Below are 25,214 nucleotides of genomic sequence, written 5' to 3'. Positions count from 1 at the left end.
ATTTCTCTGCTGGTATCATTTTCGGCAGTCACCAGTGAGCCCAAGTACACAAATTCTTCTACCACCTCGATTTTGTCACCACCGATGCCAACTCGCGGTGGGTGGCTCACATTGGCTTGAACCTCTTCCTATCATGTACTTCGTCTTCGACGTGTTGATGACTAGTCCGATCCGCTTGGCTTCCCTCTTCAGTCTGATGTAGACTTCCTCCATCTTCTCAAAGTTACGTGCCATAATATCTATGTCGTCGGCGAAGCCAAATAGCTGGACGGACTTATTGAAAATTGTACCACTCGTGTTAATCCCTACTCTTCGAATTACTCCTTCTAAAGCGATGTTGAATAGCAGACACGAAAGACCATCACCTTGCCGTAACCCTCTGCGGGTTTCGAAGGGACTCGAGAATGCCCCTGAAACTCGAACTACGCACATCATCCGATCCATCGTCGCTTTGATCAACCGTGTCAGTTTATCCGGAAATCCGTTTTCGTGCATTAGCTGCCATGGCTGGTCCCGATCGATTGTGTCATATGCGGCTTTGAAGTCGATGAATAGATGATGTGTGGGCACGTTGTATTCGCGGCACTTCTGCAGTACTTGGCGAATGGCGAACACCTGGTCCGTGGTGGAGCGTTCGCCTATAAAACCCGCCTGATACTGCCCCACGAACTCCCTTGCAATTGGTGCTAGTCGACGGCATAAAATTTGGGAGAGTACATTGTAGGCGGCGTTCGGCAATGTGATTGCGCGGTAGTTGCTACAATCCAGCTTATCGCCCTTTTTGTAGATGTGACACACGACACCTTCCATCCACTCCTGCGGCAAAACTTCCTCCTCCCAAATCTTGGTAATGACCCAGTGCAGCGCTCTAGCCAGTGCCTCACCACCGTGTTTAAATAGCTCTCCTGGTAGTTGGTCAACCCCAGGGGCTTTGTTGTTCTTCAGTCGGCTAATCTCCTCCTGGATTTCCTGGAGATCCGGGGCCGGTAGAATTATGTCCTGCGCGCGTTCTCCCAGGTCCATCACCATACCGCCATCTTCGTCTGCCACATCGCCATTCAGGTGCTCTTCGTAGTGCTGCCGCCACCTTTGGATCACCTCACGCTTGTTTGTAAGAAGGTTCCCGTTTATGTCCTTACACATATCAGGCTGTGGCACGTGGCCCTTACGTGAACGGTTCAACTTCTCATAGAACTTTCGTGTGTTATTAGTGCGGTACAGTTCCTCCGTCTCTTCACGGTCTCGATCTTCCTGCTGACGCTTTTTCCTCCGGAAAATCGAGTTTTGTCTGTTCCACGCCTGTTTATATCGTGCCTCGTTCGCCCTCGTGCGGTGTTGCAGCATTCTCGCCCATGCTGCATTCTTCTCTTCTACTAACTGCTCACATTCGCCCTCATACCAGTCGTTTCTCTGATCCGGGGGCACCGTGCCAAGTGCAGCGGTTGCGGTGCTACCAATGGCGGATCGAATATCTCTCCAGTCATCTTCAAGAGACGCTGCGCCTAGCTGCTCTTCCGTTGGGAGTGCCACTTCCAGCTGCTGCGCGTATTCTTGGGCTAGTCTACCGTCTTGTAGCCGCCCAATATTAAGCCGCGGCGTCCGACTTCAACGCGTGTTGTACACCGTCTAGAGTTTTAAGCGCAGTTTTAAGCGCTTTTCCACACCTTCTGTCCTGTCCAGCAAATCTCCTGCAGCGCCACGACGTCGAAGTTGCGGGGATGTAATTCATCGTAGAGCATCGTATTCATGGTGGAGCCTACTTGCGGATACCGGATATGCAGCTTTTTATAGAGGTTTAACAGGGCCCACTGTCAAACCCCATCACATCCTAGGCAGGCGCCACAACTCGCAGATGGCCTGGGGAGGGATCATCAAGCCCTTGGACATAGTCCCTGCTGCCCCCTTGTCACTTTGGACATCCAATTATTGCACTACGGCATCAAATATCGAAGTTTTCATGCATCTACAGGACATTTGGGACCAAAAACTAAATTTTGATTTTTTTCCAAATTTGATGTATCCCTTTACAGGGTGATTTGCATCCCCCAGAAAACGAAAATCATCAAAATTTCCCCATTGTCACTTTGGACATCCAATTGTTGCACAACGGCATCAAATATCGAAGCTTCATGCATCTAAAGGACATTTAGGTCCAAAAACTAAATTTCGTTTTTTTTTTCGAAATTTGATGTATCCCTAAACCGGGTGATTTGCTTCCCCCAAAACACCAAAATTATCAAAATCTCAAATTTTTTAAAAATTCCTCTTATCACTTTGGACATTTAATTATTCCGCTACGGCATCAAATATCGAAGTTTCAAGCATCTACAGGACATTTTATACCAAAAACAAAATCTTGATTTTTTTCGAAATTTGGTACTCTATACAGGGAGATTTGCATTCCCCAGAACACTAAAATCGTCAAAATTTCAAATTTTTCAAAAATTCCCCTTGTCACTTTGGACATCCAACTATTACACTACAGCATCAAAAATCGAAGTTTCATACATCTAAAGGACATTTGGGACCAAAAACTAAATTTCGATTTTTCTTCGAAATTTGATGTATTATTTCACTACGGCATAAAATATCGTATTCTCATGCATCTACAGGACATTTGGGACCAAAAACAAAATTTCGATTTTTTTTTTTAATTTGATGTATCCCTATACAGGGTGATTTGCATCCCCCAGAACACTAAAATAATCAAAATTTCAAATTTTTCAAACATTCCCCTTATAACTTTGGACATTCAATTATTCCGCTACGGCATCAAATATCAAAGTTTCAGGCATCTACAGGACATTTGGAACCAAAAACAAAATCTAGATTTTTTTCGAAATTTGATGCCCTATACAGGGAGATTTGCATTCCCCAGAACACTAAAATCATCAAAATTTCAAATTTTTCAAAAATTTCCCTTATCACTTTGGACATCCAATTATTGCACTGCGGCATCAAATATCAAAGTTTCATGCATCTACAGGACATTTGGGATCAAAAACTAAATTTCGATTTTTTTTCGAAATTTGATGTATTCCTATACAGGGAGATTTGCATCCCCCATAACACTAAAATCATCAAAATTTCAAATTTTTCAAAAATTCCCCTTATCACTTTGGACATCCAATTATTGCACTACAGCATCAAATATCGAAGTTTCATGCATCTAAAGGACATTTGGGACCAAAAACTAAATTTCGATTTTTTTTTCGAAATTTGATGTATCCCTATACAGGGCGATTTGCATTCCCCAGAACACTAAAATCATCAAAATTTAAAATCTTTCAAAAATACCCCATTGTCACTTTGGACATCCAATTATTCCATTATTCCACTACGGCATCAAATATCGAAGTTTCATACATCTAAAGTACATTTGGGACAAAAAACTAAATTTAGATTTTTTTTTCGAAATTTGATGTATCCCTATACAGGGTGATTTGCATCCCCCAGAACATTAAAATCATCGAAATTTCAATCTTTTCAAAAAATCTCTTGTCACTTTGGACATCTAATTATTCCACTATGGCATCTAATATCGAAGTTTCATGCATCTACAGGACATTTGGGACCAAAATCTAAATCTCGATTTTTTTTTTTCGAAATTTGATGCCCTATACGAGAGATTTGCATCCCCCAGAACACTAAAATCATCAAAACTTCAAATTTTTCAAAAGTTCCTCATGTCACTTTGGACCTCCAACTATTCCACTACGGCATCAAATATCGAAGTTTCATGCATCTAAATTACATTTGGGACAAAAAACTAAATTTAGATTTTTTTTTCGAAATTTGATGTATCCCTATACAGGGTGATTTGCATCCCCCAAAACATTAAAATCGTAAAACTTTCAAAATTTTAAAAAATTCCTCTTATCATGTTGCACATCCAATTATTCCACTACGGCATCAAATATCGAAGTTTCATGCATCTACAGGACATTTAGGACCAAACACTAAATTTTGATTTTTTTTTCGAAATTTGATGTGTCCCTATACAGGGAGATTTGCATCCCCCAGAACACTAAAATCAAAATAATTTCAAATTTTTCAAAAATTCCCCTTGTCACTTTGGATATCCACTACGGCATCAAATATCAAATGCATGTACAGGAAATTTGGGACCAAAAACAACATTTTGATTTTTTTTTAAATTTGATGTATCCCTATACAGGGTGATTTGCATCCCCCAGAACACTAAAATCAACAAAATTTCAAATTTTTCAAAAAATCCTCTGTCACTTTGGACATCCAATTACTCCACTATGGCATCAAATATCGAAGTTTCGTGCATCTACAGGTCATTTGGGACCAAAAACTAAAGTTCGATTTTTTTTCGAAATTTGATGTATCCCTATACAGGGAGATTTGCATCCCCCAGAACACTAAAATAATCAAAATTTCAAATTTTTCAAAAAATCCCCTTGTCGCTTTGGACATCCAATTATTCCACTACGGCATCAAATATCAAAGTTTCATGCATCTAAGAGTCATTTGGGACAAAACACTGAATTTCATTTTTTTTTTAAATTGATTTGCATCCCCCAGAACACTAAAATAATCAAAATTTCAAATTTTTCAAAAATTCCCCTTGTCACTTTGGACATCTAATTATTCTACTACGGCATCAAATATCGAAGTTTCATGCATCTAAAGGACATTTTGGACCAAGAAGTAAATTTCGATTTTTTTTTCGAAATTTGATGCCCTATACAGGGAGATTTGCATCCCCCCGAACACTAAAATCATCAAAACTTCAAATCTTTCAAAAATTCCCCTTGTTCTTTTGGACATCCAATTATTCTACTACAACATCAAATATCGAAATTTCATGCATCTAAAGGACGTTTGGGACCAAAAGCTGAATTTTAATTATTTTTCGAAATTTGATGCCCTATAAAGGATTTGCATCACCCAGAACACAAAAATTATCAAAATTTCAAATATTTCAAAAATTTCCCTTGTCACTTTGGACATCCGACTATTCCACTACGGCATCAAATATCGAAGTTTCATACATCTAAAGGACAGTTGGAACCTAAAACTAAATTTTGATTTTTTTTTTTCGAAATTTGATTTATCCCTATGCAGGGAGATTTGCATCCCCCAGAACACTAAAATCATCAAAATTTCAAATCTTTCAAATATTCCCCTTGTCGCTTTGGACATCCAATTATTGCACTACGGCATCAAATATAGAAGGCATCCGTCCCATGCGAGTCTGACTTGGGTGCTCGCTCTATCGCACCCTCAAACACACCCTACATACTCTGTTGCACCTCTGTCATGCCGTGTGGGTCTAACTTGTGTGCCCACCCTTCTCATGCCATGTGGGTCTAACTTGTATGCCCACCCAAACCCTTGATTCATGCTCATGCACTCCATGCTTGCACACACGCTAACGCTCCTATGAGACTGACTTGTGTGCTCACCTCTATCATGCCGTGCGGGTCTGACTTTTGTGCCCACCCTTCTCATGCCATGTGGGACTAACTTGTATGCCCACCTTTATCGTACCATGTGAGACTGCTCACCTCTTTCATTCAGTTCGCGCTGACACATACTACTCGAGTCATTCGACCTAACACTCCCTCTGGCATCCCTTGTGGGACGTTTTGCTTAGGTTCCCACTTCTGACATACCATGTGAGTCTGACTCACCTCGTTCTTGCCATATGAGACTAGCTCAACTCGTCTCAACTCATTCCTTTCGTACCATGTGAGACTGACTTGGATGCTCACCCACACTCCTCTGCCACGCCGCGGGGTATCAGTAATCACAGGAATTAAAATTCCTGCGCTGCTCCCAGCGCGGCGTGTGCAGTCCATACATACACCTATTCATTCACACTTCTGCCATGCTTCGAGGTGACGATCTTGGTTGCCACCCACTGCGCCAATACCTCTGCATGGGCAGACCATTAACACACTTTTCCGAGTTCGGCACTTTTGCTCTAACTAACCAATCACAAGTTAGTCATGCTTGTCGATTGAAAGCTGCAGGCAATCTAAGTGGTTGCAGTCGAGACTGCGTTCCACTTCTCCACCGCTTGACACATCCTCTGGATAAGATTATCCAGATTATATAGAAGTTGTGTCTTGGCTGCAAACGTCTAGCATTGCTCCCCACTATGGCATCTAATATCGAAGTTTCATGCATCTAAAGTACATTTGGGACAACAATTTTTTTTTTCGAAATTTGATTTGAAATTTGATCTATACCGGAGGATTTGTATCCCCCATAACACTAAAATCATCAAAATTTCATTTTTTTTAAATTCAACTTGTCATTTTGGACATCCAATTATTCCACTACAACATCGAATATCGAAATTTCATGCATCTAAAGGACGTTTGGGACCAAAAGCTGAATTTTGATTATTTTTCGGAATTTGATGCCCTATAAAGGATTTGCATCCCCCAGAACACAAAAATTATCAAAATTTCAAATATTTCAAAAATTTCCCTTGTCACTTTGGACATCCGACTATTCCACTACGGCATCAAATATCGAAGTTTCATACATCTAAAGGACAGTTGGAACCTAAAACTAAATTTTGATTTTTTTTTTCGAAATTTGATTTATCCCTATGCAGGGAGATTTGCATCCCCCAGAACACTAAAATCATCAAAATTTCAAATTTTTCAAATATTCCCCTTGTCGCTTTGGACATCCAATTATTGCACTACGGCATCAAATATAGAAGTTTCATGCATCTACAGGTCATTTGGGACCAAAAACTAAATTTTGTTTTTTTTCGAAATTTGATGCCCTATACAGGGAGATTTGCATCCTCCAGAACACTAAAATCACCAAAAATTTCAAATTTTTCGAAAATTCCCCTTGTCACTTTGGACATCCAATTATTCCAATACGGCATCAAATATCGAAGTTTCAAGCATCTACAGGACATTTGAGACCAAAAACTAAGTTTTGATTTTTTTCGAAATTTGATGTATCCCTATACCGGAAGATTGGCAAATATCTCAAAAATTCCCCTTGTCACTTTGGACATCCACTACGGCATCAAATATCGAAGTTTCAAGCATCTACAGGACATTTGGGACCAAAAACTAAATTTTGATTTTTTTTCGAAATATGATGCACTATAATATGAGATTTGCATCCCCTAGAACACTAAAATCATCACAAATTCAATTTTTTTAAAAATTCCCCTTGTCACTTTGGACATCCAATTATTCTACTACGGCATCAAATATTGAAGTTTCATGCATCTAAAGGACATTTGGGACAAAAAACTAAATTTCGATTTTTTTTTTTCAAAATTTGATGTATTTTCTAAATTTGTAGCCCTTTTTTTTACAAGGAAGAATGCATTTACGCACTAACCCAGTACACGTGCATTGTAGTTGCCAAACTACCACACGGAAGTGTACTGGAGTGTCGGACTCGTCCATACCGGTAATACCGACTAAACTCCCTTGGGCTCCACTATCGTTTCCCCCAGGAACTACCTCCCATTACTACTTCTGGGGGATGGCAGTACTAAACGTACTCTCTCATTCTCGCTCACACAGGCACCCGTCCCATGCGAGTCTGACTTGGGTGCTCGCTCTATCGCACCCTCAAACACACCCTACATACTCTGTTGCACCTCTGTCATGCCGTGTGGGTCTAACTTGTGTGCCCACCCTTCTCATGCCATGTGGGTCTAACTTGTATGCCCACCCAAACCCTTGATTCATGCTCATGCACTCCATGCTTGCACACACGCTAACGCTCCTATGAGACTGACATGTGTGCTCACCTCTATCATGCCGTGCGGGTCTGACTTTTGTGCCCACCCTTCTCATGCCATGTGGGACTAACTTGTATGTCCACCTTTATCGTACCATGTGAGACTGCTCACCTCTTTCATTCAGTTCGCGCTGACACATACTACTCAAGTCATTCGACCTAACACTCCCTCTGGCATCCCTTGTGGGACGTTTCGCTTAGGTTCCCACTTCTGACATACCATGTGAGTCTGACTCACCTCGTTCTTGCCATATGAGACTAGCTCAACTCGTCTCAACTCATTCCTTTCGTACCATGTGAGACTGACTTGGATGCTCACCCACACTCCTCTGCCACGCCGCGGGGTATCAGTAATCACAGGAATTAACATTCCTGCGCTGCTCCCAGCGCGGCGTGTGCAGTCCATACATACACCTATTCAATCACACTTCTGCCATGCTTCGAGGTGACGATCTTGGTTGCCACCCACTGCGCCAATACCTCTGCATGGGCAAACCATTAACACACTTTTCCGAGTTCGGCACTTTTGCACTAACTAACCAATCACAAGTTAGTCATGCTTGTCGATTGAAAGCTGCAGGCAATCTAAGTGGTTGCAGTCGAGACTGCGTTCCACTTCTCCACCGCTTGACACATCCTCTGGATAAGATTATCCGGAGTTGTGTCCCGGCTGCAAACGTCTAGCATTGCTCCCCACCCAGCTTGATATGTAAGGAATCAGCCGGTGGGTCCACCTACCTTTCGAGGAGTTATCCCACTCGCGCTGCCATCTGGCAACCGAAGTCACCCTGGTACTGAACATGTTCGGGTTCGCTATGATCGCTGCCTTGAGTGCACTGTTGGGAACTCCATCGGGGCCTGGAGCTTTGTTCATCGCAAGGGTGTTCGTCACCGGAGCCACCATTTCGGCCACACTCCCAGCGCCTTGCAGCGCAGGAGGAGGCCAGGGACTTGTGGCTCGGGACGGGAAGAGTACTTCGATAATCCTCGGCAACCGGTCCGGTGACCGTTCGGGGGGTGAAGAGCCCCCTTTGGTCTTGGCCATCACGATCCTATAGGCGTCACCCCACGGATTCGCATTGGCACCCTCGCACAGGTTGTCGAAGCACGCTCTCTTGCTGCTCTTGATGGTCTTGTTAAGGGCAAGTCTCGCAGCTTGAAACACTTCCCGGCGGAACGCTCTTTCCTCCTCGGTGCGGGCTCGTTGCGTCCTACGTCTAGCCTTGAGGCAGGCTGATCGTACGGCTGCAACTTCGGCACTCCACCAGTATACCAGGCGTCTGCCATTTCTTGGCACGGCTTTCCTCGGCATAGTAGCGTCGCACGCGCGTGATAGGACAGCTATCAGCGCATCCCCGCTTAGACTGTCGGTGTTGGCCCCCAGTCCCAGGGCCGCGGTGAAAACTTCGCTGTCGAAATGATTGGTCCTCCACCCACGGACCTGACAGGGATCACCCGCCCTCGGACGCTGCACACCATAGTTGATCTTGAAGCGAATTGCTAGGTGATCACTATGGGTGTAGCCCTCGTCTACCCTCCAGTCCAGGTCCGAGACCAGACTGGGGCTGACAAACGTTACATCTATCCATGACTCGGCCCCATTCCTACGGAATGTGCTACTGGCTCCGTCATTGACAAGCACTGCGTCGAGTTTTGCAAGTGCCTCGAGTAACGCTTGTCCCCTCTGATTGGTGCAGCGGCTGCCCCATTCCACTGCCCGAGCATTAAAGTCTCCCGCTATAACGAACGGGCTCCGACCTATTAGGTCGGCCGATAGTCTGTCGATCATCTGGTTGAACTGTTCCATTGGCCACCTTGGTGGGGCGTAGCAGCTACAATAGAACACCCCATTGATCTTGGCTATCGCGACACCCTCCGCGGAGGAGTGTACAACCTCTTGAACGGGGTAGTTTCCCGTTGTGCAGATTGCCGCCGACCTAAACCCGTCCGCCACCCAGTTGCCATTGTCGGCAGGGACGTTGTACGGGTCGGACAGGAGGGCGACATCGATCCTCGACTCCGAGACCGCCTGCCACAGCAGTTGCTGGGCAGGTGCACAGTGATTCAGATTCAGCTGTGTTACTTGCACGGCTTTTTCCGATTGGCTTCTCCGAATACGCCCATAGCATGGTTCCGGGCCTGCTTCTTACTGGCGCAGATAAGGCATCTAGGTGCCTTGTCGCATTCCTGCGCCTTGTGTCCCTCCTCGCCGCAGCGACGACACATCTTGCTTCGGTCTGGGCCCTTGCAGTCATAAGACTTGTGCCCGGACTCAAGGCACCGGTAGCACCTGTCCACTGAAGGTGGCTGGAGCACGCTTACTGGGCATACTGACCAGCCGATCTTCAGCTTCCCTTTCTCAATGACCTTTTTGGCGTCAGCCACCGGTAGTCTGAGATAGGCTACCTGCGTACCAAAGAATCCCCCTCTTAGACGTTTTTCAGAAATTTCTCTTGTCACTTTGGACATCCAATTTTTGCACTACGACATCAAATATCGAAGTTTCATGCATCTACAGGTCATTTGGTACCAAAAACTAAATTTTGATTCTTTTCGAAATTCGATGCCCTATACAGGGAGATTTGCATCCTCTAAAACAATAAAATTATCAAGATTTCAATTTTTTTGTTATTTGCATCCATCCCAGAACACTAGAATCACCAAAATTTCAAATTTTTCAAAAATTCCTCTTGTCACTTTGAACTTCTTTATTGCACTACGGCATCAAATATCGCAGTTTCATGCATCTAAAGAACATTTGGGATCAAAAACTAAATCTTGATTTTTTTTCGAAATTTGATGTATCCCTATACAGGGAGATTTGCATCCCCCAGAACACTAAAATCATCAAAACTTAATTTTTTTTAAAAATTCCTCTTTTCTCTTTGGACATCCAATTATTCTACTACGGCATCAAATATCGAAGTTTCATGCATCTACAGGACATTTGGGACAAAAAACTAAATTTCGATTTCTTTTCGAAATTTGATGTATCCCTATACAGGGTGATTTGCATCCCCCAGAACACTAATGTCGTTTTCGGTTATTGCTGGGTCGAACCTAGTTCTGCCCCGGATCCGCTCTAACAGCTGTCAAAACGTTCGGTTATTCGTTCAGGTTGGATCGCGATCCGCACCAGATCCGACCCAAAATGAACGAGGTTCGCTCTGCCGATTTATCGAGATCCAACCTAGGTTCACCAATACATTCGTACACAAACTGTCAAACTGGTGTTTATGTTTACGCTAAAGGAAAATGGAAACGTAAAAGACACGGATGGGTATTTGATTTTAAATCATTTCTATTAAATTTGTTAAATTTATCGATTTTGTTGTTGTCTTCCACGCAAAAATTGATTGTTTTATTTGTGTGCTGTCTCCTAGTTTCTCTGATGGTGAATCGAATTCAGATACCGACATATTTTTCGCTGACGGAAGCTCCATCATAAACGAAATGAGGGTTGAAAATTTTGTTTAAAATGTGATCGATAAATGCAGTGACGAGAAGGTAGCTGCTATTTATTCACTATTACGTTGTGTATTCGAAGATTTTAGGTATAATTGTAATCTCAATAGAAAATAGCGCACCGGAGTATCTGCCGCTATGAAATTATTTATACCAAAATGTTCATACCATTATTTTATTCATTTTTGCATTTCTGTGAATGATTTGTTTAAGGTTACGGGTTTGAAGAAACATAATATCACGGAGAAAAAAATATGGTAAACTCAACCATACACGGAGAAAAAAATATGGTAAACTCAACCATAATTTGGTTTATTTCAACCAATATTTTAGGTTGATTTGGTGCCAAACAAAATCTTAGTTTGATTTAAACATGAAGATAGTTGGAACAAACTAAAATACTCTGTTGATTCTTTCGCAGCTTTTTAGTTCATCCAACCAATATTTTGTTTGATTCAACTAATTTGTTGGTTGTTCTATTTTGACAGTTCGTCAAACAATCTAAACTGTAGGTTGTTTCAAACAAAAATGTTAGCTTGATACAACCAAATACTAGCTTAAATCAAATATTAGAATTGTTTGATTCAAACTAATATTTTGATTGTTGTTACATACGCATATTCCCTCCCGTACCTCCCTAGTCCCTTCCATTCAGATTTTTTCTCTTTTATTGGAAAATAATCAACAATTAGCCATTTGTATACAACATACATATTTTATTCTTTGAAAACACGTTATTATTATTTTGATATTTTCGTTCCATATCTATCTGGAAGAGAAAAAACGAATAAATAATTGGTTACATACTTCTTACCAAACAGTCAGAATTTTTTTTTTTTAATAGCCCAGAAGGGTGACGACTATGGACAACAATTGGACGAAGGAAATATCATGCTGTACCTGAAAATATAAGCAAAGATTATCCTGATACCAGACGTTTAGAATTTAACTCTAAAGAAGATGTTGCATTTACCTTTAATTTTAGTTGATCCGGAAGAAAACAGTGGAAAAAACTGTTTGTCCCAACTTTGGTTCTGTCGTGGTTGAAGTAGTTTTCTTTTCACACCAGCAGCCAAGAGAAAAAGTAACTGACAATAATTGAATAAACTAAAATTTTAGGTTGTATCAAACATAGATGTGGTTTGTTTTTTTGGTAAACATAAATAAAGTTTAGCATCAACTTTCTGTTCACTTTAAATTAACCTAATATTTTATGTTGTCATCAAGCTGTCAAACCAACAACTTATAAATGTATATATTTTTGAAATAAACTAGACTTTAGGTTGATTCAACAAGAAATACAATTTCGAACAACCATAATCAATGTTGAATTGATATATTTTTTCAAGCAGAATCAACCCAACAAAGAGCTTAATCACAAACAAACAAAAATGTTTGAATTTAGGAATATACATTTGAAAACAACCAAAATCATAGTTTAAAAAACAACCAAACTATTAGTTGTTTCAAACTGAACCGATTATTCTCCGTGATATTAATCCTTTATAAGGCAGCGGCAACTATATTGCCACAAACAAATTATACGATTTTCTGATTATAGTTTTTGAACAGTTTTACTTATTATTTACCATGCAGAGGGTATATTTCATAACACTCTAGATGATACTTGGCCGTAAAATAAATTTAAATGTCAATTTAGTAAAAGTTATATACGAATTGAGCGTAACTTTCGAGTGGAAGAAGGATTTTTTGACGACAAATTTTATCCCATTGATATTTATTATGCTGAATCTCCCGTTCAGATTATGTAGTGAAAAATTATTTGCCTCTCTTATATATTTGGTTTGCTAGTAAAAAATGCAAATAGCAAAAAGAGTGCTAGTCACTTGTAGGAATTGATTTTATGTTTTGCAATAAAAGAACCCAAATACATTTTCTATTGGGTTTTTTACAAAGTATTTACATATTTTCTTGTTCTATTTGTATGACATAATTGATAATTCAAATCTACTGTAACAAAACTATTGTTACTCAGACGGAACGCCACATAAAACCAGCATAATATGTAGTTTATCGTGAAACACGATTTGGCATAGCTACCGGCAATGTCTCGGAGCGCCAAAATTCCTTCACGGCAATCCACATTGCCGTAGTGATTCACCCCAAGCTCCTAATCACATAAATTTATTTATGAATTAAATGTCTTTTTTTAAATAAAACAATTAACAGAAGAAAAATCTGACTTCCCCCATAATTCATCAAACAAGAAAAATAACTCTAATAGCAAAATTCAATAGATAAAATATGCCTGTTTCTGCCAGCTGATAAACGTGCGAACTGAAAACAAAACAGATGATAGCTCGAGTTCTCACTAACACCATCATACTGACTGATCTCGATCCGTTTTTCGTTCGGTTATTCAGAGTCTGGGTCGGACCTGACCCAGGTTTAAAACCGAAAACGACATAAAATCATCCAAATTTCAAATATTTCCAAAATTCTCCAGTTATTGCACTACGGCATAAAATATCAAAGTTTCATACATCTAAAGGACATTTGGGACCAAAAACTAAATTTCGATTTTTTTCGAAATTTGATGTATCTCTATATAGGGTGATTTGCATCCCCCAGAACACTAAAATCATCAAAATTTCAAATTTTTCAAAAATTGCTCTTGTCACTTTGAATATCCAATTATTGCACTACGGCATCAAATATCAAAGCTTCATGCATCTAAAGAACATTTGGGACCAAAAACTAAATCTTGATTTTTTTTTTAATTTGATTTATCCCTATACAGGGAGATTTGCATCTCCCAGAAAACTAAAATCATCAAAATTTCAAATTTTTCAAAAATTCCTCTTGTCACTTTGAACTTCCAATTATTGCACTACGGCATCAAATATCGAAATTTCATGCATCTAAGGAACATTTGGGACCAAAAACTAAATCTTGATTTTTTTTTAATTTGATTTATCCCTATACAGGTAGATTTGCATCCCCCAGAACACTAAAATCACAGACAAACAGACATAACACATTGAACATTTACCCATCAAATTCATCGTCGTTCAAACACTAACGACATCTGTTGATTTCAGTTAGTTGGGCAAATCACGAACCAGATGGCGGTAGTGAGCAAACGTCAAACTCGAGCAAAAACGATGCGTGCGCCACAAGTGATCGATTGGCCAACTGATGATTATTTGAAATGACCAGTAAATCAGTGAACGATGGAAATTTGACGAGTGTTATGTCTGTTTGTCTGTGCTAAAATCATCAAAATTTCAAATTTTTCAAAAAATCCCTTTTTCACTTTGGACATCCAATTATTCTACTACGGCATCAAATATCGAAGTTTCATGCATCTACGGGACATTTGGGACCAACAACTAAATTTCGATTTTTTTCGAAATTTGATGTATCCCTATACAGGGAGATTTGCATCCCCCGAAACACTAAAATCATCAAAATTTCAAATCTTTCACAAATTCTCCTTGTCTTTTTGGACATCCAATTATTGCACTACGGCAACAAATATCGAAGTTTCAAGCATCTACAGGACATTTGGGACCAAAAACTAAATTTTGAATTTTTTCGAAATTTGATGCCCTATACATGGAGATTTGCATCCCCCAGAACACTAAAATCATCAAAATTTCAAATTTTTCAAAAATTCCCCTTGTCACTTTAGACATCCAATTATTCTACTATGACATCAAATATCAAAGTTTCATGCATCTAAAGGACATTTGGGACAAACAACTAAATTTCGATTTTTTTTCGAAATTTTATGTATAGGGATACAGGGAGATTTGCATCCCCCAGAACACTAAAATCATCAAAATTTAAAATTTTTCAAGAATTCCCCTTGTCACTTTTGACATCCAATTATTGCACTACGGCATCAAATATCGAAATTTCATGTATCTACAAGACATTTGGGACCAAAAACTAAATTTTGATTTTTTTCGAAATTTGATGCCCTATACAGGGAGATTTGCATCCCCCAGAACACTAAAATCATCAAAATTTCAAATTTTTCAAAAATTCTCCTTGTCACTTTAGACATTCAATTATTGCACTATTGCATCAAATATCAAAGTTTCATGCATCTACAGGTCATTTGGGACCAAAAACTAAATTTCGATTTTTTTTCTAAATTTGATGTATCTCTATACAGTTTGATTTGCATCCCCCAGAACACTAAAATCATCAAAATTTTAAATTTTTCAAAAATTCCCCTTGTCACTTTGGACATCCAATTATTCTACTACATTAAACATTATTAAACAGAACATTAAAATCATCAAAATTTCATTTTTTTTTTAATTCTTCTTGTCATTTTGGACATCCAATTGCACTACGGCAACAAACATCGAAGTTGCAAGCATCTACAGGACATTTGGGACCTAAAACTAAATTTTGAATTTTTTGAATTTTGCCACCACATGTATGTCAACATATGCAATAAACAAATATGTTAATTAAGGTGCGTATAATCATAAAGGGCCATCGACATAAATTTAAGCCAGGCGCAGTATCGGATATCATACAGAAAGGCAAAAGAAGTATTTCAACATAATGCGCATCGAGATGTTATGACTTTGAAATCATGACACCAAGATAAACATCACATTAAATATGCATGCGCTGAAGAGGAATTTCAAATCCATTTGCCCAAAGGGCACCCACTAGTTTTATGATTATCCATCTGCGTATGGAAAACACGTTTGATAATAGAGAAAGGTATAGATCTAAGCATATATAAATAAAGCGGAGCTTCAGCTCCATCGACAGATCCAAAATTCATCTTTCAATCGACGGCCACGCCACAATTTGGTGGCAGCTAGGTGGTTTCGTTCCACAGAACAGTGTTTGTTCTTTGTGTTTTGTTAAGTGCTTCACTCATTTTTAAATATTTTAGTTCAGATAAAAAAAAAGCTGAACGTGAAAACCCGCAACCCAAGTGAAAACCCGCAAGCGAACGTCCAAAAGTGTCCATTAGAGTGATTCAAATTTTGACTTTTTCGCTCCCCTGTGCTTAAACGATTGTTTTTGCTAGTTTAATAGTCTTCCCAATTTTTTAGCTTATTTGGATGTGATTTGGTTGTGCAAGTGCCGTTTGAAGGTTATATGAAAATTACTATGAGAATTGCCACTTATGTAAAGGATCGTTTCGTGAAGCAGCCCAGAATCTATTTGAATATATTTAACGCGTCACCATCAAAGAATAGATCCTAAGCCGAAAGTCAATTGTTGTTGCGAAGCAATTTGACTTTTGTTAGCAAAATTATAAAGAAAATAAAAATGCTCATTATTGATATTGATGTTATTCTTTTACGTGTTAAATTGAATTTCCCACAATTCAGTATTTTCCCAATAGCTTTTGTTGCCAGCATCAAATCGTTTAGCAACTACGACGATATTTTCCCTTGTTAAATTTCCTATGTTGCTAACGTATTCATACATTTTTACAGTTTAATGGGCAATGATGGGGAACGGTTTTTCAAAAAAGTTACTGTTTTCATAGTAATTTTCAAACAAGCTTCAAACTGCTTGTGCTCAGTCAAATTACATCCAAATTAGCTAAAAATTTAAGACGATTATTAAAATGGCAAATGCCATCGTTCAAGCATAGGGGAGCAAAAAAGTCAAAATTTGAATCACTCTAGTGTCCATCGTAGAAGTGAAGTACAGGACACTTAATACGGCCTTACACTGCCGTAATCTGGAAAAGTGACATTACGGCAGTACAGTTGTGGTGTGTCGTTTCAAAAATCTTCTGAAAGTGAACTTTTTTTTTCTCAAAGGAAAGGCTCCGGCACTTACGCCGAACAGTGTTAAAACTCCGGCAATAACGCCGAAGAGTAAAAAAAAAACAAAAACAGCCAGTTACCCAAGGACATCGTATCCAGTGAAAAGAACAGCCAAGGAGTCAAAAGTCACCCAAGGAAAGCAGCGCAGTCACCCACAAAGGAAAACGGAGCAGCGAAGGCAAGCAATATATATATATATATAGAGATAGAAACGCGGATAGAAAATATGACTCTGCCAAAACTGCATTCAATCTTCTTCATCAAAGAACAACACATGAAAAGGAAGAAATGGTTTATGTAGACAAAATGTCACAATCCGCTATTTTATATGTGTCCACACCACCTAACAATATAATCCAATAAACAATGGAATTTTATTTCATATATATATATATTTTTTTTTTTTTTTTTGGCATAATGTAATTATTACAATATCGCAACAACGATAAATAAAGAACAAACACTGAAATTTTTTTTTTTCATGTCGCTACGAAGAATACTTGGTCTTCGTAGTAGAGCTATTTTAATTGACGAAGAAAATAATTCTTCTGATAATTCTTTGTCTAGTTCAGAATCAGATCTTCCAGATCTACCAGATCTTGATACAGATATAGATTTGGTTGTTGAAACAATGCCTTTCGATATAAAGGAAGCCCGTGAAGATATACCTGAGTTGATAGGTAGAGGAAACTTCCAGCAATTCATGGCAATATGTGAAGATTTTTATGACTCACTTGGTCAAGTACCAGAAAACGATTTGGTACGCATTATAAAAAGAAAATTGAGAAATATTGAAGCATTTACGTTGTGCAGAAATGCCACAACATTTGAAGAAATAAAAACCATTTTGTCAAATAAATTTGGTGAAAAGGCTCCTTTAAATGTCTTGATTTCAGATATGGTAAATCTAAAACAAAGAGACAACGAGGATGCCAAAACATATGGAGATAGAGCTATTTTACTACAGGAGAAACTTGAGTTTGTCTCCGATGAGCTTTTAAAACAATCAACGCTCAACAATAAAGATATATCACCCGTAAAATACATATTAGAGTGGGGCGTAATGGTCATTTTTTCAAATCAATGTTTTTTCGAAGTCATTCTGGGTTCTGAACAACTGTGCAAAATTTGGGACTGATTGGTTGCTTCCTCGCTTTCCGCATCGCGTTTGAAGTTTGTATGGAAATTAGTATGGGAGAACGTATATTTTTGCATTTCTACTACTAGAGGTTTCAGTTCATCGTAAACCAAGTGGCACATTGTGTCAAAGTATAACCCAAAGGATGCCGAAAAACTTTGCTGAAGAAGGCACGTTGCTGGAACGTTCACGAAAAAAGTTATAATGCTTCGAAGATTGAGTGTTCAAACTAGAGGCCAGAATAAGAGAAACGCGGATAGAAAATATGACTCTGCCAAAACTGCATTCAATCTTCTTCATCAAAGAACAACACATGAAAAGGAAGAAATGGTTTATGTAGACAAAATGTCACAATCCGCTATTTTATGTGTCCACACCACCTAACAATATAATCCAATAAACAATGGAATTTTATTTCATAATCTATAAATGACTTGCATATATTATTGCAAACTAATGTAAAATACATTCAATTTTGTTTATTTAAAAATTGCATAAAATCGAATTTGGCCGTTTTCAGTATTTGAGCCAATATTTTGGCTGCTTGACAGGTCTCCTGCTCGATTGGCTGCTGTTTTTGACGGTTCGATTGGCGGCACATACCTATCCGCGTTTCTCTTATTCAGACCTCTAGTCCACACCATATGCAAAAAACCGTTTATTCTGCCAGCACTGCCGAAATACGTAGACCAATAATTTAACTGGGTGTTATTTCAAAATAATTGATCTTATAGGGCTGTAGAGCTAATGGGAGCTATACGGAATCATTTCACAAAGAAAAAAATCCGACGAGAAGGAAGATGGGTTTTGCCCTTCGATAACCATAGGTCGTCCGGTAGTGCTGGCAGAAACATTGATTTCTTGCGTATGGTTTGAACAATCAATCCTCGAAACGGAATAACATCTTTTGTAGACCTTCCAGCTATGTACCTTCTTTGGCAAAGTCTTTCGGCATCTTCCAGACTATATGCTAACGTATTGAGTCACGTGATTGATGATAAATTGAAGCCGCTAATAGCAAAAATGCAAAAAAGTACGTTTTCCCATACTAATCTCCATGTAAATTTAAAACGCGATGCGGCATGCGAGGTCGCAACCAATCGAGCCCACATTTTGCGCAGTTGATTGGAGTCCCAACATGATTCAGAAAAACCTTGATCTCACTTGATTGGACGAAGTTTGCGTTTTTCCATACAACTGCGCCCCACTCTAATACATATATTCCCGAGTGATACTCGGATTCTGCATAACTTATCGTTTTTCTGTCATTTTGTAAATCTTACACTGATGTACATTGGTGTATGTGAGAACTTTTTGTTTTCACGCTCGTCCGGCTGAACTCAATTTTGGGTCGATTTAACTCAAATTCATAACTTCTTCTGAGACGTCAAACGCTGAGTAACTGAGATTTATGAATTTGAGTAAATGTCACTCAAAATAATATAAAAAGGCAAAAATATGAAACTGAGTTCACCGAGAAAATTTTAGAAAAATGGGGAAGTCCAAACCTCAATCTAAACGTTTTATATGGGTGAAAATCTTTAGTGGAAAAAATATAGTAATTAAAAATATAAGCTTCTCGGTAAGTTTAGCGACAATTTGTCAGCAAATTGTATGTTTTTCACATTTTCCGTTATCACTTTCTGCAGATTCAAATTCAGTTCAATTACTCATATATAGGCTTCTTCTTCATTGGTTCTACATTTCAACTGGAACTTGGCCTGCATTTCAACTTGTGTTCTATTACCATTTCCACAGTTATTTATTTGAATCACTTGTATGTTCGCCAATTGCATAATATACATGTGTGGCAAGGACAATAGATACACTCAACCCAAGAATGTTTTCCACCCCATCCTACAGGCCCATAGGCCAGATATCAGAAATCAAACTCGCCATCTCCGTATCGGCAATCCTGTCTTTGCTCGCAACGCTAATAGTCAAGATAAAGAGTGGTCTTAAGGCAAAGATGTCAAGAAGCAGTCATTTCTGCTTATAGGGTAAGTTTCTGCGAACGGTTTCATATTCATGAATGAAGTTAAAATAATTATTATCTTTGATTCGAATTTGTAGAGTTACTTCGGAACTTTCTGGTTAGCGAATTGATGGATTTTGAAGAAAGTTAATGACTGGACGACCTAATCGGGAAAATCCAATGCTACTGGAGGACGTCAGACAAGAGCGGTGAAAACTTGCCAGATGCTTGGTGCACAACAATGCAGAATTGGAACCTAAAATATCCTCCCGGCCAATTCGAAAATTCTGAGGACTCCTTCATGCCAAGTTTCATTCGACATTATTATAATTATACTATATAAGCTATTTTCAATCTATTGTATGCATTCACTTTGATAAACGTAAATACCGTGGACCCCCGATAATTTGAACGGTACCTCATTCAAATTAACGGGGTTCATTTCTAATTTGAACTTCTGGTTACTCTATTTACATCAGAAAAACTGGTTTCTGGCTGCTCTCTTTGCTGGTTTGTTTTGATTCTGCATTCCGTTTCACGATGTTCCATTTTTCTTCCATCGATTCCACGTGCTAAATGACGTTTGAACCATTTTTAATTTGAACGATGTTCAAACGAACGGGGTTCAAATTAAAAAGTGTTCAGATTAAAAACGGTCATATTACCGGGGGTCCACGGTACAATTTTTATTATTTGCTTGAAAAAAAATGAAAATAATGAGCTTCTTTTAGTTTGACAAACTCAATTTCATAAATATTCGATTTTATGGAATTGGGTAGATATAACTCAAAATTAAATATCTGACACCATGACTCAAAATTGAGTTGAAGGCCATGAACTCAATTTTGTCTTGAGCCAGTTTTTCCGATTTTGAGTTAAACTGACCCAAATTTGAGTTGAGCCAGACGAGCGTGTTTAATCGTTCGTGCAGCAATTTGAATTTCCGTATTGTTGTTTACATATAAAAATCGTAACTTGAAAAAAAGTTGTTTTGCGAGACGGCAAAGAGCACGCGTTTTTTTTTCGGGAGTGTAAATTTTTGATTTTTCTAGTGAAATATTGGTGCAAGTGGTTCAAAACCTCGTTCAAAACGATTCTAATTGTGTCCTAGGCCGTGTCGTCGCGATCGGCGCGCTGAAAAATTGTTTTGAGTGACTGAACGCGTTAAATCGGGAACGGTCTTGTCGCGGTTGAACGACAGGTGTTAGAAGGAAAAAACCTCCGCCATTTTGGCGAGCCGAGAAAACAGCAGTCGCAGCGCAGTAGCTAGGGTTACCAAACCTTAACGTCGGATTCGGGACGATCGTAGTTGTGCGTCCAAAGCCGCGTCGGCGCGAATATAACTGTGTGCGAGTGAGTGATTTCCGGAGTTCTACTTTTACGGTAGTGCGCGTATCACGAATCTTGGATCAATACGAAAACAAACAAAAGTACCCGGAAATTCAAAAACATGCCTGGAAGGAGTACGGAAGCCGCTGGTAGGCCTAAAAGAATCGTCGATAGTAGGAAGACTGTCGGTAGGGTCACCAGGCAAGCGAAAAGCAAGGAACAAGGACAAGCTAGCGGTCCGAACACATCGGGGAATCACACGAACGACCAGCCAACCAACACCGAACAGGAAGAGCCAACCACAGTTGTATTGGAGATGATCGACACAGAGGGAAACTTTCCAAACCACCCGATATTTGTGGGGAAGTTTTTAAGAGAAAAGGGCTTCTACAATTTCACCGAAATTACCAAGCTGGGGAAGTTCAGGTACAAGATCGACACTGGAGCGGAAGCAGAACTGAGACGCATAAAGCTCGTGGACGCAAACTTGATAGTGTATGTACCCAAAAACAAGAATACCACCATCACCTTCATCAAAGGAGTGCCTATCAGCTTCGAGGAAGCTGAGATGAAGCTCAACATAGAGGCGGAACATCCAGTAACTCAAGTACAACGCATCAAACGTCGCGACAGGAACGGAGAACTCCAGGACACGACGAACATCAAAGTCACCGTCGACGGACCACAAGTCCCAAAATGGGTGAAGATCTTTGGATGCAATTTCAGACCGGAACTGTACATCTTTCCTATTCGTCAATGTAAGAACTGCTGGAGATTCGGACACGGAGCAAAGTTCTGCACAGCCCAATCAAGATGCGCAACTTGCGGAGGCAAACACCCCTCCTCAGACTGCAAGACGGACGCGAAGTGTCCAAATTGCAAGCTGAAGCACGGAGCAAATGATCCCGAATGTCCGGAGAGACAAAGGCACATGAAGATCCGAGAAACGATGCGAACAAAACAGATAAGTTTCTCGCAGGCGGAGACCCATTATCCGAAGCTGCAGAACCATTTCAACCTCCTGGGAAACCTGGAAAACGAAGACGACACATTTCCAAGCCTAGCACAGACCAATTCCGGAAACGGACAGACGAACAGATCCTTCGAAGGTCTGAGAAATCGGCGTCAACAAAACAATTCCCGCTCACGCGAGACAAGCCACGAACGATCCGGATCAACCCCACCTATGGAAACCTCTGGCGAACAACGTGCAGAACCTTCGATCGCATGTTCGAGATGCTACGAGAATCCATTCAAATCAACCGATTTCGAGCGCTTCATTGCATGGCTGCAGCACAAGTTTTTCGAGGAGACCCGCCCCAAGCGCCGGCTAAGAGCCTTATACGAATTGCAGCAGAAGATTGTCCAAAGGGTACATCTTGCAAATTCCGAACTGGACAGGGACCAACTACTCATCGAAATTAGTCAGGATATTCAGATGATCATCGAAGAGCATTCGCAGGAAGAAACCCCCAGAACCAACACAAACCAGCAAAGTGGAGTGTAAGCAGCTCAAAATCTTGCAGCATAATGTCCAAAGCCTTCGCCCCGTCGAAACACGCGAAGAGCTCAGTCATTTTCTCATGGAAAACGCGATAGGGGTGGCATTGCTGCAGGAAATCTGGCTCAAGAAAGAGGAAACTTTTCGTCTGGCACACTACAGATTAGCATCTTTTAGGCGCAATCAGGGATTCGGCGGAGTGGGGATTCTGGTGCACGAAACACTAGACTTTGAAACAATCGAGTTTGAGGACCTCCTACCGATCGAGGCGATCGGAATCAAGATAACAAGAGGTTTCTCCCCGCTCAAACTGATTTCGGTCTACATTCCTCCCGGACAAACCCCAATCGGAGAAACCAGAAGGAAAATGCAAGAGCTCTTCGAGACTCTGGAACTGATGGAAGGCGAAATTATCATCGGAGGCGATTTCAATAGTCACCACCAGAGCTGGGATCCCGGCTCGATCAACTGCCCCAAAGGAAATATGCTCAATAGCATCTTGGAACCCTCTAAATTCATACTGCTTAACGATGGCACACCCACGTGCATGTCTACGGTCAGCAGGAACAGCACGGTGATCGACCTCACCTTAGGAACGGCCGGAATAGCGGCAAAATCTCGCTGGGAAGTTATCCCCCAGGAATTTGGCAGCAATCATTTATCGATCATCATTAATATCGGAAGCGAAATCCCCGCGGTACCAGGGAAAATCAAAAGGGTGAACAAAGACAGAGCAGCTGAACTGATCAACCAATTGAAGCCCCAATACATCTACAACCCAGAAGAAATGCAGGCGATCTTCGAAGATAGCGTGGAAAAAGCCAGCTTCATCGTTAAAGACAAAAAGGGAAATTTCCTGAAGCGCTGGTGGTCCCAGGAAATCAACGCTGCGTACACACAAAAAAGAGAAATACTACGAGATTACAATCGCTCCAAGACAATCACCAACCTACTCAAGCTGCAAAAAGCACGGGCCAATCTGAAGAGGCTCATACGGAAAGCAAAACGAGCTTACTGTCAGGAACTCTCCGAGGCAGTTGATGAGGAAACCCCCACTAGACAGCTGTGGAATATCATAAAGGGCATAGACACAGCGCTAACTCAACCAGTGAGCCGGAAACCAGAAATCACACAGGAAGACGCCCAGCGGTTCCTTGCACACTACTACGATAACAAGATGAAATCGGTAAGGAAACCCCACACAGACACCCTCACCGAATGGAAAGGCTACGAAATGGCACTCCAGGTTGAGGAAATCCTTGGAGCCCTAAGGAAGAGGAAGGCTTATTCCGCTCCGGGAGAAGATGGGATGTCGTACGGCATCCTAAAAAATCTCAGACTAGACATGCAGATAAAAATATGCGAAATGCTCAATGATGTCTTCGTCACCGAAAAAATTCCGGAAAGGTGGAGAGTCACCCAAATAAAGCCAATCCCAAAAAACAAGGGCGACCCACTTAACCCCGGATCCAGTCGCCCCATTGCTCTCATGAACGTGAATCTGAAGCTAATCAACTCGGTTGTTAACAGCAGATTGCACGAAATAGCAGAAATTGGGAACCTGCACCCGCTTCGATCGTTTGGCTTTCGGAAACACTGTTCAGCCCAGAGCTGTGTTAATTACGTTATCAACAAAAATGCACCATAGTCGTATTCCTTGATCTCTCGCAAGCTTTCGATTGTGTGAATCTCCAAAAGCTGCTCAACACTCTGAAAACTCTAAACATCCCTAACAAACTCATCTCATGGCTTCACACCTATCTCAGCTACCGGCAAATCGTTCTCAAGACAAACGAAGGGGACGCTCACAGAGAGGTTAGTGAAGGTCTTCCTCAGGGATGTCCTCTGTCGCCGATACTCTTCAATTTCTACACTAGCAGCCTGCATCAGATCGAACAAGAAGAATGCGAACTAGTCCAGTTCGCTGATGATTTTGCCGCGGTAGTGACAGGAAGTAGCCCAGAGGATGCAGCAAGAAAAGCCAACAGCTACCTAATACAGCTCAAAGCCGGGCTTGAGGAACTGGAACTCAAAACTAACGTCTCAAAAAGCGCCGCAGTTGCCTTCACAGGGAAGGATATTAGCAAAATTAGGATCAAGATGGGACGAGAGAATCGATACCTGCGATACCTGGGGTACACAGTCGACAGGAGCCTCACCCACAGGAGGCACATCGAGGACATTCGCGGCAAAGCAGCAGCAAAACTAAAAATAATCAAGATGCTAGGGAAGCGAAGCAGCAGGTCTAATCCAAACACCTTAGTC

The 25,214-nt window shown here is 40.5% G+C and overlaps 1 protein-coding gene across 1 annotated transcript; it reads left to right on the top strand.

The window, feature by feature from the left end:
- Nucleotides 1–21,125: 21,125 nt before the first annotated feature.
- LOC134222240 (uncharacterized) lies at nucleotides 21,126–22,955 on the top strand. The gene has a single exon (XM_062701382.1). It carries the CDS (start codon nucleotides 21,570–21,572, stop codon nucleotides 22,953–22,955), a length of 1,386 nt encoding a protein of 461 aa, XP_062557366.1. The 5' UTR covers nucleotides 21,126–21,569.
- Nucleotides 22,956–25,214: the final 2,259 nt, after the last annotated feature.

This window comes from Armigeres subalbatus, chromosome 3, assembly GCF_024139115.2.
Source record: "Armigeres subalbatus isolate Guangzhou_Male chromosome 3, GZ_Asu_2, whole genome shotgun sequence".
Taxonomy (NCBI): Eukaryota; Metazoa; Arthropoda; class Insecta; order Diptera; family Culicidae; genus Armigeres; species Armigeres subalbatus.
The sequence above is the reverse complement of the archived record's forward strand: the minus strand, read 5'-3'. Positions and strand labels throughout refer to the sequence as shown.